Genomic DNA, 14,285 nt, shown 5'->3' with positions numbered 1-14,285 from the left:
TTTTCCTTTGTTTTTCTTCTCTGGATAAATATCTTACTATTGTGTGGACTCTGGACTTTTCTGGACCAGGAACACCAGACGGTTTGCTACTGGCCCAAATGTCACTTTTTGGGCTGTATACTTGCGTTTACAGGCCTGTATCTAGTTCCGCAGTGCTTAAAACTCGTTCAATTCGGCCACAGCCGGTGGGTCATCAAATTATCATTTATCACCCTGTGTTGTATTGTGTACGATATGATCCATGGTTAACAACCAGCAAAACTTTGGACTGAAAAGGATGGTCAAATTGAGGGGTTTGTAGGACCAAACCAAACGTGAATTGCAAGACTCCAAAAGTATGAAACTGCCTTTAGCAAATTGCCAAATGGGAACTAATTATGAACACTTTCCCTCGTCTTTGACCAATAGCCTTTTAGATTGACTGCCGAGATTGAAAATTACTTTTCTTTTCCCCATCAAGTCACGTGGTCATTTTTTTCTCCATGCTTCAGCTGGATCATCATCAATTATCAAATCATTTTTTCAACAATTAGCAAGGGTGTTCACACTTCGGCAGAAATCGAATGAACAGTCGATCAAATTTAGATCAAAAATTGGATACGGATGAAATAGAATTCGAGAAAATCGATTAAGATCTAATCTTAAAATTTGATGAAACATTTTGGAAATGGATATTGAAATTCTATTTCTGAACTCCTGATTTTACTAAATTTCATATTTTAAGTCAATATTTTATATATTTCATGCCTAATAATATGTCATATTACATATTATTGTTATATGCTATAATTTATGCTCATAAACAAATATGTGACCTTAAAAGCACATTAATTAACATATTAATAACTTTTATATTATTAATTACATATTAAATGTACTTAACTAATCTATATTAGAAAATCAATATAAAAATCTTGGGTATTTTATCGAAATACCGATTATTCGACTAAAATTCAATTACCAAGTAAAAGTTTGGACGATAATTGAATGTTGACGTTATTGAAAAAAAATTGAAAAAAATTAATTTTTTTTTCTTTTTACTGAATTACCGATCACCGGGCCGATGAACAACCCCGCCAATTAGTAATATGTACATCAATAGTTGGATGTGATAATCTGGTGTAACTAATTCTTCGGTATGGCAATGTTAGACAAAGATATCATTCCGTGCATATTTTCTTTTTATCTTTCTTGAAGTCTTACTAAAGTCGGTTTTGCTACTAATTGGAAAATCGAATTACATGCTTTCTATATCCTAAATGGTTCTTCTCTATAGGAAAAAAAAATTCATAAATGGTTGAATTAAAAGAAGCATTTTGAAGATAGAAAGGATGAAATTATGAAATTCAAATTAAGGATTGAGATCAGTTTTGATTCGACTCGGCCGATCTCAGCCATTAATTGCCTCATGCGATTGCATTTACAAATTACAATCGCAGAGGATCCAATCTCCAATGATTGAAGCCCGACGGTGCCTCAGCTATCATACATCGGAGAAGTCATTTCAGACTCCCAGCGGTGAATTCACCCTAGAATCATGGAGTCTTTTCCCCGTGACACTTTACCTCCTGCGACAACGTTAAATCAGCTGACTAATATGCTATATTTAGTTATAAAAAGTGCTCAACCTGAACTGTTTCATACATTCAGATGTTTTGAGTGTTTGATAAATGAAAATCCATCTATTGAACTTGTTAAACAGTGCTAAATTTGTGTGTATTTTTTTCAGTACAAGAATCCTAACTGAATGCTTAATTTTGATAAGAATCAATATAATTATTTCAACTAACTTATTTTATCTATCAAATCTACCATTGTTTGTTAATTATGTTCAAAATTTTTATCTAATTAAATAATTTGATATTTTCTATCTAACGGTTCTCTATTTCCCTTTTCTTCCTTTTTAATAACTTTCACACCTTCTCCATACTCCTCATATAATATATTTAATCTTTTATATCAATTTGATTTAAAAATAAATATTATTGTCATTTTCATACCTAACAATTTTAAACTAATTAAATCATAGGTTCTATTTCTTTTTTGGATGAAAAGATATAAACACAAAATTGTCAAATTTAACTTATTAAGCATTTAGTTATAAAATATTTATCAAACAGTATAAATAGATTTAACATTAAAATTCAGATATTCATGTATTTATTTTCAGTACTTAAAATTTAGCAAATTAATTGTTTCAGTATTCAGATTTTAGAATTCAGACTTAAGAATTCAGACGGAACCTTAGTTTGAGTTCAGTGAATCAATCCATTTTGTTTCTATTACACACAACTGAATTCGACATGTCTATCGTTCATCGTTCCAACTAGGGCTGCAAACGAGCCGAGCCGAGTCGAGCTTTGAGCTAATCGAGCCGAGCCTCGACTAAATTTTACCAAGCTCGAGCTCGACGAGCCGGCAATTTTCAAGCTCGAGCTCGACTCGAATCAAGTCGAGCTCGAAAAAAAAAATAATTATTTTACTTTTTAAAAAATAAATAAAATAATATTTTTTTCTTAATAAAGAATAAAATATTAAGGATATATACGTAATTTTACTATGAAAATAAAAAATAAAAATATATAATATACGTAATTTTATTATTAAATAAAAAATAAAAAAAAATAAAAAATATATATATACTCAAGCTCGCGAGTCAGCTCGCGAGCTAACGAGCTTAATATTCTGAGCTCGAGTTCGAGCTCGAGTTTAACTCGAGCTTGACTCGAGCCGCTCGCGAGCGGCTCGATTCGTTTGCAGCCCTAGACTTCCAACCCAAACATTTTAGCAAAGAAGAACTTATTGGGTTTTCTCATTCTCAAACATTTTTTCGTTAGGTGTGGACAAAGAAGGCAAAGATAAAGATGATTCGCCCACAATGCATGCGGGGCTTTTACACTTTACAGCGAATGATTCATCCATGCTTCCCACTCACAATTTTAAGTGGTTATCACATGTTGGTCAGGAATATTTATGTACCTCTCACAATCAAGAAAAAACCGATGCCATTCGGTCGGAAGTTGCAAAGGAAGAACACTTCTTGGTCGGGTCAGCTCAGCCCTTGAACAAGATGCTTTGTTGACGACGATCAAAAGGACGCTTTTGAATTCAGGAAACTCCGGTTCGTAAGTAACTCGCCGAGAAAAGACTAAAGAGAGAGAGATAGTCGAGCAGAAAAACGCGTTGGGAAGACCTTTAGATCAAAAAGCGATGCTGTTATTGCTATTGAGAGACGTATGATTGTGAAGTTCAAAGGAAGCATTTTATTGTGACTGGGTTTTCTACGCCCTAATCCTTTGCTAAGGGCAATAAATAATCCAGGGAATAGAAAAATCAAGAAGGGAGAAACTGTACTATTTTACGTCTCATTTCATGTAATTACAATCCACGTAATATACTTGTCATGATCAGTCAAATAATTGGGTCACATTATTGAGATTGTTGCGGGGATTAGAACATATCAACTTCCTAAATCCTCACTTTATTATGTTCGTCATTCTCCTGAAACTCTTTTATTTTTTGCTTTTTCGACATTTAAAAGAGAATTAACTGGCTTCTCCTGTGGTAAGCTTCAGTTTTTCTCCCCAAGTTTAGGTTGTGTTTGGATTGCATTTTCCATGATTTTTCGTGAAAAAATTACTGTAGTGATTTGATGTATGTGAGAAAAAAAGATAATAGGGAAATGTGATCACGAAAAACGATGTAATTTTTCGACGAAAAACGTCTGAGCTCATTTAGCAACGGTATGGTATGAAGAAACGAAAAATCATCCAGATTTTTCTTACAGGTCTAATACGTAAGTGCTTTTACAATAAAGAGTACGCAGCTTAATTTGCTCCGCAGCCCAAAAGAATAGTACTTATTCAATAATTGATGACTGCAAGAAAAATCAACAAACTATTATGAAATCCTACGGTTTGAAAAAAAAAAAAAAGGAAGACAATTGCTTTGTCAGCTTTCATATATGGTGTACCATAAATGTAGTATGGTACCGGATCGAAAATAGCTAGTCAGGCGACGAAAGATAAGAAGTTGACACGTGAAGAAACTTTCACTGCCAATCCCATTTAGGAGGAAATGGGACTATTCTTTTTCCGTAAACAGATGGGACGTTGATGATGGAAAAGTCTACCCATGGCTGCAAACCAGAACTGAGATCATACTCGTAGAAATCTCAAGTACATATAGATCCTTCTCTGCAAAATACTTGCCAGTTTCTTGATTCCCCCTGATGCATATTTTAGATTTGAGAATATAAAATCCAGTTCCTCGCCGAAAAAAAGGAAGAAAAGGGAAGTACTAGATTATATCTGTGTATATATATAGATCCTGTCGGAATTTGGCCCAAAGCATGAAGATGAATCAGCTAATCCTAACACTTGCCTTATTAACAACCTTCAACCTCCTACAACCTCCTTTGACAGATGCTATAACTAAAGGAAGGTTGGCTACAGTTCTAAGCATAGACGGAGGGGGTATCAGAGGCATCATTCCCGGCACCATTCTTGCTTTCCTGGAAGCCAAACTTCAGGTATTTCAGATAATCATGTTTTGAATTTTTAAGTATACAACATAAAACCCCATTTACAACCAATCTAAGTTTGTAGTAGTACTTAAAAGTACGTCATACTTGACTGTTTGGTAGGAACTCGATGGACCGAATGCAAGAATCGCAGATTACTTTGATGTAGTTGCAGGGACTAGCACAGGTGGGCTTGTCACCACCATGCTCACTGCCCCAAATAAGGACAGCCGCCCTCTTTACGCTGCCAAAGACATAACCAGCTTCTACTTGCAAAACTCCCCCCAGATCTTTCCCGAGAGCAGGTATACAAGATAACCAAAAACTTAGTAAGACCAAAACTTTTTAGTTCCTCGAAATTCAGATTCCTTTCAAAAGAAAAAAAAAAAATTTCTGCCTCTATTTTATTGTTGAACGTTTGTGTAATCAATCAAGCCGCAAGGACGTGGTAAAATCGCTTACAAATTTGTTGGGAGGACCAAAGTACGATGGCAAGTACTTGCACTCGTTGATAAAGAGACTATTGGGCAATCTCACCATGGAAAACACGTTAACAGACGTGGTCATACCCACTTTCGATATCAAGCGCCTTCAACCGATTATCTTCTCCACAATTGACGTATGGTCCCTGTAAACTAGTAGTGCTATAAAAGACTTTACTGATGGATGCTAGATCACACTAACGTGCCTGAATATACTTTTAAGCAGGCCAAAGCAAATGCTTCTAAGAATGCTCTGCTATCAGATGTCTGCATCAGCACTTCCGCAGCACCCACCTATCTTCCACCGTACTACTTCGAGACCAAGGACGCACAAGGGAACACACGCAGCTTTGATCTCATTGATGGAGGAGTTGCTGCTAATAATCCAGTCAGTATCTCTATCACCATGTGTTGCACATCTTCCCTCTCCTTAATTTAGCTGCTTATAGAAGAGACTTGCTTTCTGGTACTTATAAAGCTGTCTAAAAGGAGCTGATTTATTTATATTTTTTTTCCTTTGAAATAATATAATTCTCCATAGACTCTGATGGCCATAACCCATATTTCCAAACAAATTTTGACGGGCCAATTTCAATTGACGGATTTGAAGCCCATGGAGAGCAATAGAATGCTGGTGTTGTCGCTAGGCACAGGAATGGCCAAAAACGAGGAAAAATACACTGCCGCAGCGGCTAACCAGTGGGGGTTGCTGGGATGGGTATACAGCAATGGTGCCACGCCGCTGCTGGATGTTTTTGGTGCTGCAACATCTGATATGGTTGATATACACGTTTCAACCCTCTTCCAATCACTTGGCAGTGAGAAAAATTACCTTCGCATCCAGGTAACCAAACAAACACAAAGCCAAAATAACAAGTGCCGTGCTAATTAATAATAATAAGTTTCCATATACCCGTGACCATATTTTAATGAATGTTAGCATCAAACCACAACACGAGTGCATGCTAATTGAGGCCACTTGGTCTTTGAATAACAGGAAGAGGGATTGACTGGGGATGCATCATCAGTTGATGTCGCAACCACGGAAAATATGGAGACTCTAGTCCAGATTGGCAACAGCCTGCTGAAGAAGCCAGTGTCGAGGGTGAATTTGGAGACCGGAAGATCTGAGGCTGTTCAAGGAGAGGGCACCAACGAAGAAGCTCTTACACAATTTGCCAAGCTGCTTTCGGATGAAAGGAAGCTCCGACTAGCCAACTGACGATTCTCGTCTTAGAATGTTTTATTAGCATTTTTTTTGGTTTTGTTTTGTAGGCATTTTACTAGCATCCAAAGGATTAATATCCTTTTCTCGCCGGGCTAAAAAATTCCAAGCATTCATTTCTCTCTCAGATGGTTGAGAGATCATTAATTGCTCGATTCTTACGCATGTCAAAATTTATTTTTCACTGAATTTTCCCACAATGAGTTTCAGTGTATTACCAACCAAAAAAAAAAAAAAAACCAAACTCATAATTGACGCAGGTATCAATATCAATTTGCTCAAAAGTAGGAGAGTTCGCTAGCATCGGGCTTAGAACAAAACATCATTACCAAAAAAAATTATGAGCTAAGATACGTGAATATGTTTTGGAAATATCTAGTAACTAATGCCATGTAATATAAAACTTACCGATTAATGGAATAAAACAAAAAAGTTTAGCAGGAAAAAGATGGTGGAGAGTTTGAGTCAGATCAAGAGTAAGTACTCGATCAAATGTTACTTGGCTGGGCTGGCGTTCTTACCCTATAAAACTTTTGATTTTGTGAGGAACGCTATGGAAAAATCGAGTTGAGTTACCAAACAGATTTTGTACAGTGTCAACCCACTCCCAGGCCCAGGGTGAGTGGTGGGCCTAGTGGCACATCTCTGTCGCAGGCCAATCTCATTTTCAAAAGACACGCAAAGGTAAATGCATAGTAAAGGTGCGTTTGATAAAATTAAAATATAAAATATAAAATTTAAATTTATTAAATTATTGAATTGTTAAGTATTAAATTTAACATAATTGAATACATATCACATTCAGTGAAAAGTGAATAATTTAACACTTAATTTTGAGAGCAAGTTTTACCTAAAAAATTCAATGCCAATTAATTAATTCAGATACTCAATTTTTAATTATCGAACAATTTAAATATATTAAAATCTAAATTTATTAAATTTAAATGTTAAATTAACTTATCAAACAGGCCTTGGCGACATCAGCGCCAGGCTGCATGTTCCCCGTCCCCCTAAACCCCACCGCACCACATCTCCAGTCCCCAGCCAGAAAACATTTGTTGTTTCTGCCCTTAAAAAGCAAATAAAATCGCAAGACGCTTATTGTTGTCAATTGTTTAATCTGCTTAGTATCAGTAACCAACGTCTTTAGACGAATGGCTAAAAGGGGGTTCGAGCTAGCCAAACCAATTCATTAGGTAATAGCTGATTCGGGGAAATTAAAGAAAGCATAAGACAGATGATGCTGCCCCGGCCGACTGACTGGCATCTTGTCCTACGTAAATGTTGAACCAAAATTCTAACGGCTAGCGTCCGATCCCAAAACCTACAAAACAAGGCGATATCCCCAAAGCTCCAAACCCGCTTAAGGAAAACAAATCCTAAGATCCTCAGAAGCTCATGTCGAGTATTGTTCATCGAATATTTATGGAACCTGTCAATTCATCGTAGTCCAATCTCGCAGGGAACCAAACAGAAAGGAAAAACCAATAAACAAGGTTGCTCTACGTCCACGCATTGGAAACGAACTCAGCTCAATTCAACATGAGTACCTTTCTTCATAAGCGCAAAAGCTAAATGGACTCCTATGGCGAAATGGAGGATCAGTCTGAAGTGAAGGAAGGAAAACCAGGAGAAACTATTGGGACCTTAATGGGTGCCAAGATGGCAGAACTACAAAAACTGAAGGAGAAACTCACGAAGGCTAAGGATGAGGCGGTACAATCCTGGTTAGATTCCAGACCTGTGATTGATGAGCTTGAAAAGCTACAGTCAGAACTTGCAGATGCAAAGAGCCGAACATCCCCATCCAACGTTGCTATTTCAGAGCTCGAGTCTCAGCTTGAAAGGTTGAGTATCTCTATCAGGGCTAAGAAGGAGGAAGAACTGAAGATCCGAACAATGATCAACAGGATAAATCAGGTCTTGCAACAGACGCAGGAAGAGATGGAGGAGCTCAAGATGGAAAGAGACGAAAAACACAGAACAAGATTGAAACTGAAACAAGTTCTACGTCTAAGGAGGCAGACTCTTCGCACTTTGCAACTCACCCTTAGAGCAATACGATTTGAATCAGAAGCTTATGCTGCATCAGCTCATGAAGCACAACGCTACATCAGCCTTTTCCAGACAGATGACACTGTGGTCAAGCTTACTCAAGAAGAGTACCATGCGTTAACAAAACGAGTTAGAGACGAAACTTCGCTGGCAGAATGGCGAATTGCAGTCTCTATGGAACAAAAACAGGCAGCCGAGGAAAGTCAAGAGACAGCTGCCAGAAGATTGCAGAACTTGTGTTCAAAGAATGGATCAAGCAAAAGGAAACATCCTGCTCATGGGGTCATTAATCAACATACTGCAGCAGAAGGGGAAGAACAAGAGCAAAATCTCAAGGCAAGATTCCACTCCAGAAATGGACAAAACAGTCTCCCAAAAGTTCAGGTCAACTTACAGGCCAAATCTAGCCAGAGGCAACCACAACAGAGCTTTAAAATATCAAGAAGTAAAAACAGCTATCTGTCCAAGAAAAAGAAATTATCCACATTTTGCGGAATAAGAGCTTTGGTAGTCAAGATCAAAACATACTTCAGATGATGTCAGATGCATACATGTACTTGCGATCTACTTGACACATAACATCGCTTTGAGTTCAAGTCTGTATAATTATCCCTATTTGGTGTTTGAAATTTCATGTTTGTGTTCAAAATAACTCGAACTCCACAAAAAGACTGCCTGTATGGAAGAAAGAAAATGATTTGCCATGTTACTATTGAGAGCAGAAACAAATGTACTAAATTTCATATCTTGTGCAATTCAGTATGTCCAGCAGCAATGTCAGAGGGAGAAAAGTAGAGGCCAGAGCACAAAAAGTCATCTTCTGAAAGAAACAAATAACGATCTTCACGTTGACAAAAGTAACTACAGGTGAAAGTACCTGATTTCAGTTGTTAATCAATGTATCCTAGCATGTACAGAAGACCTGACAACTGTTGAATACTGCCTGCAAATGAATTTGTAATTCAAAATCTCCATCTATCCATGTCAAGAAGAGTATCCAAGAAATCAATTCAAATTACCATTCATCTGCATTTAGCTCATCTGGAACATTCTTGAGTAAGTCTTTTTCTCCCTGTCACGTCTATCAGCAACCTGCAATTTGAGAAGCCCTTTTGGGAGTCGGATTACATTTTTGTATTTGGATATTTTGACAAGAAAGACAATGTCTAGCATGAAGCTGTTGATATCAAGATTCAAATTCACTGGCCTTTTTCCTTGCTGCTGCAAGCTCCTTCTTTATTCCACCTGAAAACAGTATGTGTAATGCAATTATTGATCATTTATAGGAGACGGTAGATATTTTAACGTACTACCTCTAAGCATAAATTTAACCCTGCTCTTTCAGATTAGTCATCTAATTGCTGTTGACCCGAAATACAAACCTTCACAAAATCTATGGATATTATTACATTCTAAACAAATTTTTTTCTGCTAAAGCCAGATAATATCAACTATTTTCCAACAGTGGAGATTTGCAAGTTGAAAAAAAAAAAAGAAGTTTAATGTCTAACTATCCATCTAGTCATATGTCTGGAATAAATCTACGCAGGACTGAAATATTTCAATTAGTGCGTCAAAACTCAATACAGTTATCCAAAATTTGGTCTTCCATTTCATGAACATCTATAGTGTATGCTATTTACCATCATTTGGCTCCAAATCCAGTGCCTTCTTGAAACTTTCAACTGCTGCATCGATGTCGTTGAGTGCCATGTATGCCTGAGAATTTAGTGAGGACAGATTAAAGGCCTTCAAAACAGTTGATCAAGTGCAAATGTCTACCCAGCTGAAGTAGATCAATCTACAAAAGAAATAGTGCAAGCCATACATGCTAAAACATGGCATATAGATGACGCAGATAAGGATATACATATAAAACACAAGTGAGAATGCACACAAGCAGCAAATAGTTATGAATAAAATTTGACCACTCCTTCTTAAAAGTTCTCTCATACATTCCTGTGTTTTTTTTTTGGAGGGGGGGGGGGGGGGGGGGGGGGGGAGGGGGAGGGGGAGAGGAAATTTTCATTATTTTAATTGAATACTGGTTTATCTCAAGTCTCAACAACAGGTAAATACTTATCCTGTTCAAATCTGTCTAATCTTTACAAAAGAGAAAATATTGCTTAAACTACATTATAATCACCAGCAAGAAAGAATGCCAAGTTCTTTATAGTATGGCAAGCAACCTAAATGGTGAAAGCACAGCAAGCAAATACTGCAAATAAGCGGCAAAACATTGCAATTAAATGGATGAGAGTAAAAGTTGAGAAAGTTAAAAAGACAAAATGGTTAGTTTTAGCCTATTTTAATTAAAGCTACTGAAACCACTGACCTGACCTTGGCGATAGAAAGCTTTTACATTGTCATCTGCATCACGAATGGCAAAGTCTGCATCTAGCAATGCTCCTTTAAGATCTCCTAACTTCAACTTGCAGGCCTGGAGAGGAAAAGTAAAGACATTGGCAGAACAAAATAGAACACTGACTTTGTTATTTCTCAAGATACTTTCCAATACAAAAAACGGAGTGGGTAAATGCTTCACATGCATTTAATTTATATGCAACTAATGCAAGTGGCAGTGTTCATATTCAACTAGGATACAATAAATATTTAGGAAAATAAAAAGTGTGGACAAAGTACACGCACGCACACACGTGTGTGTGTTCCTCTGTGTGTATGTGTATGTATACAGCAATTAGAGTCTGACGTATAAAAGTTTAAAACCACATAGCAGCAGTTGAAAATTTCTATTGTTTATTTAACAAGAATTCTGCTATTTGTATTTTTAGGTTTAGATCAAATTCTGAAAAGACAGCCATTGAACAAATATATGAGAATAGTGGAGTTTTATACACAAGTAAAGTAGAGGATGCTCCTTGGTTAGAAGTTCAGCATTTGAATAAGAATGTGCTGTTGCACAAACTAGTTGGAAAAAAAGATGTTGGAGACATTCTCAACACATGAGATACTTTCAGTATCAAATTATGCTGACAGATGGTACACCATAAGAAAATCTTAATCAACCATGTTGCTTGTGATACAAATGTTGCAATGTTGAAATCAGTAAAAAACTGCTGCACAAAAGGAAAAAGAAGAAAGGAAGCAAAATAGCTCAGCACTGGTGAGATGTTTTGAATAGTTGATGGAACTTGGATAGCATAAATTAATCGTTCAACCAGGACAACAAAAGAGAGCATTTAAATCGCATGTAGAGAACTGAACTAAGGTTGCAGTAAAGACAAAAATTTAGTCAGAATTCTGTATTTTCGTTAGAAAGCAAAGCAAAGTATCCCAATTTTCAAAGTACTAGCCCAGTACAAATGTACGTTATGGTTGAACAATTCAAAAGATGCTACCAGCCAAATTTGAATATGTGGATAGTAATTTTGAATAATATTGTATGAAGATCTTCAAGGTGTACAATCGTCTTGAAAATTTGATACATTGTCAGTTAACTTGGAGCAATTACAATTCAGACATCACGGTAAAATAACTTACAGAACAATTAGTAAATATCTGAGACTTGGTCTTCTTCAGGGAATCACTTTTCTCTGTCCAATCACACAGTTACAAAAGTTAGAAGGACTTGTCATCTGGTGATTCCTAGTTTCTGCTTGTCAAAAGTTTTAACTGTCATTGGGCAGAGAATGAAGTAACTAACCTTCATCAACATCATCCATTTCCCAGCATGTATTCAAATAGCGAAGAGCCTTACAGTACTTTCTGTGAGCCATTTTGAAGTCTTGCTTCTGTATCAGAGTAGTTAGGCCATCCAGTAATATGCAAAATAAAGAAGGCTTAAACAAATATAAAATACAGGCCGATGATCTAATTTGGTGGCATAGGTGAAGGATAATGTGGCCTATTTGGAGAAATTACACAAAAAGCTGTCAAGTAAATGGGAATGTTATTGTACTTTCTCGTTTCACAAAGCTAACACCTAAGCAAATACTGAAAGACCAGCATGCTTAAATTTACACGGCTATTATATGATGAATAGGCTCTTAACTAGACGTGTACCTTAAATCTTTCATTTCCAAAAGCTTTTACAGAGTCTACAGCGGTCATCCACCAAGAAATGTCATCTGGTTTCATGCTTAGATCAGCTGGCCAATCAGGATAACAGTCACCATCTTTGAAGAAATTAGATGTCCCATCATCTGCACCTTCAGGAATTTCGCCACAATCAGCTATCATGACATCAAGAGTCGGATAATAAGCCTCCGTCGTGGTGACATGCTCAATTGAACGAATCACGCCCAATCCCTTGATTACTCTCCCGAACACAACATGCTTTCCATCCAGATGAGAGGTTTGAGTTGTAGTGATGAAAAATTGAGAACCATTAGTATCGGGACCAGAATTAGCCATGGATAGCATCCCTTTCCTTTCGTGCTTGAGTTTAAAATTTTCATCTTCAAATTTCAAGCCGTAGATGGATTCACCACCAGTTCCATTTCCGGCAGAAATGTCACCACCTTGTACCATGAAACCCCTAATAACACGATGGAAACAAGAGCCCTGCATCCATGAAACCACACCTTTCTTTTAAATAATTTTTTCCAGTTAGACAAACATTCAGAAACGACATAATTTTAATTTTTTTTGCCCAGTGACTTCACTTTGTCAGAGAATTACTTACCTGTTTGCAGACATTCTCTGCTACTCAGACGGAGCCTAAAGGTGGGAGTTCCTCACTATAACTTAAGCCTTTTAGACTTGATTTACCGATTTTTATATTTTCGGCGATGCTATCTTTCTGTACTAACTTTTTGGTTAATAAAATATGCAGATAATCACAATGTGAAACAGTAGAATGCAAAGCCGTCCACTCGAAACAACATTTACATCACAAACACGCGAACTGCACAGGTTCTAAAAACAAAAAAATGCAAGCTTGTAACTTCATATGACACCACCGAACTTGTAAAAAAGCTCGTAACGAAATTGAAATTTCTACTTCGGTATTAAAACGGAAGCAAGTAAGTCGAAACTCGAGAAATTATGTCATAATAAATATAAAAATAATTTTAGTGTTTCACAAAGGGGAAAAAAATGAAAAGCAAATTCTGATACAACACAAAAACCTATACAAAAAACATTGCAGAAAGTTGGCATATGTAATGAATATGTTGAAAAGAAAACTGTAGCATTAGAGTTGAGATAATCACTAGGACAAGGAAAAGAGAAACCTTGAAATGGAGGGGAGCGCCGGTATGAGGACCGATGCCTTTCTCGCCAGTGCACAGAGCCCTAAAATTCTCGGCAGTTTTAGGGACAACGTCACTGTAAAGCTCCACCACTATCCTTCCTTCCAACTCTCCCCCAATGCTCATGTCCAAGTAACATCTCGGATTCCCCATCTCTCTCTAACCGGGAAAAAGCTTGTTCGCCACGCCTTTAGCTTTTCTTTTGCTTCTCTGCTCTGCTGCTACCTAGTGGCGGTGGTGGTGGTAGTAGTGTACTAGGAGAAGCGGTAGAGCATCTGCAGAAGTAGAACTGTCTTTTTGTTTTTCCCCTTTTTTTTTTTTTTGTCGCGGAGCTGGGATTTGGTGGGGCCACTTTTGAGGAGTGTACGAGTCGTGCAGCGAAGAAACCGTTTAAATTTTCCAGTAGGCAACATTCGTCTTTACCAGGTTATATGTTATGTGGACCAGCAATGGGCGGGATTAGGGACGCGAAGGACACCACCAAATCGACGACTGATCTTGCTCTGGGGCCTGGTCTGCTACTGGCCCATGGGAATATATGGTGCTGCAACGACTAGTCTATTGCCTCCGACAAATCCTGTGTTCAGATTGGATTGATTTTACATTGTATCACATCAATTATGGTTAATTCCAGAAGTGAATCTTATGTACATATTGATGATTAGTGTGTATATTACCATTACACAGTTAGATACGTAACATATGAATAAAATTTATATTTTAAATTTAAATTCAAATAAATTATCATATATTTAATAACGATAATTTATACACTGTCAATCAATATA

At 37.0% G+C, this 14,285-nt stretch overlaps 2 protein-coding genes across 4 annotated transcripts; one reads left to right on the top strand and one right to left on the bottom strand.

The window, feature by feature from the left end:
* Positions 1-3,967: 3,967 nt before the first annotated feature.
* LOC113701624 (patatin-like protein 2) lies at positions 3,968-6,376 on the top strand. The gene is made up of 6 exons (XM_027222372.2): positions 3,968-4,531; positions 4,646-4,827; positions 4,958-5,141; positions 5,231-5,392; positions 5,546-5,848; positions 6,002-6,376. Exons 1-6 carry the CDS (start codon positions 4,352-4,354, stop codon positions 6,224-6,226), a joined length of 1,236 nt encoding a protein of 411 aa, XP_027078173.1. The 5' UTR covers positions 3,968-4,351; the 3' UTR covers positions 6,227-6,376.
* Positions 6,377-8,744: 2,368 nt separating this feature from the next.
* LOC113701626 (peptidyl-prolyl cis-trans isomerase CYP40-like) lies at positions 8,745-13,903 on the bottom strand. 3 transcript variants are annotated; one of them, XR_011818335.1, is made up of 10 exons: positions 13,480-13,901; positions 12,308-12,808; positions 11,949-12,036; positions 11,786-11,838; positions 10,620-10,724; positions 9,928-10,003; positions 9,492-9,529; positions 9,304-9,376; positions 9,162-9,227; positions 8,745-8,959 (listed from the first exon to the last, which is right to left on the bottom strand). XR_011818335.1 is itself a non-coding variant. In XM_072059273.1 (9 exons), exons 1-8 carry the CDS (start codon positions 13,648-13,650, stop codon positions 9,317-9,319), a joined length of 1,092 nt encoding a protein of 363 aa, XP_071915374.1. In that variant the 5' UTR covers positions 13,651-13,901; the 3' UTR covers positions 8,997-9,227; positions 9,304-9,316. The 3 variants fall into 3 exon arrangements, 1 of the variants encoding a protein (XP_071915374.1); XM_072059273.1 differs by lacking the exon at positions 8,745-8,959 and having other exon boundaries at positions 8,997-9,227; XR_011818336.1 differs by lacking the exons at positions 8,745-8,959; positions 9,162-9,227 and having other exon boundaries at positions 10,625-10,724; positions 13,480-13,903.
* Positions 13,904-14,285: the final 382 nt, after the last annotated feature.

Source organism: Coffea arabica, chromosome 7e, assembly GCF_036785885.1.
Source record: "Coffea arabica cultivar ET-39 chromosome 7e, Coffea Arabica ET-39 HiFi, whole genome shotgun sequence".
NCBI lineage: Eukaryota > Viridiplantae > Streptophyta > Magnoliopsida > Gentianales > Rubiaceae > Coffea > Coffea arabica.
This window is presented reverse-complemented; position numbering and strand designations above follow the sequence as displayed.

Excerpts from the sequence above, each read along its gene's own strand:
- LOC113701624 (XM_027222372.2), top strand. The coding sequence starts at position 4,352 with ATGAAGATGAATCAGCTAATCCTAACACTTGCCTTATTAACAACCTTC. Across the intron at positions 4,532-4,645 it reads TCCTGGAAGCCAAACTTCAG|GAACTCGATGGACCGAATGC; the intron begins GTATTTCAGATA and ends ACTGTTTGGTAG. Across the intron at positions 4,828-4,957 it reads CAGATCTTTCCCGAGAGCAG|CCGCAAGGACGTGGTAAAAT; the intron begins GTATACAAGATA and ends TAATCAATCAAG.
- LOC113701626 (XM_072059273.1), bottom strand. The coding sequence starts at position 13,650 with ATGGGGAATCCGAGATGTTACTTGGACATGAGCATTGGGGGAGAGTTG. Across the intron at positions 12,809-13,479 it reads GCGCTCCCCTCCATTTCAAG|GGCTCTTGTTTCCATCGTGT; the intron begins GTTTCTCTTTTC and ends TCATGGATGCAG. Across the intron at positions 11,839-11,948 it reads AATGGATGATGTTGATGAAG|AGAAAAGTGATTCCCTGAAG; the intron begins GTTAGTTACTTC and ends GTGATTGGACAG.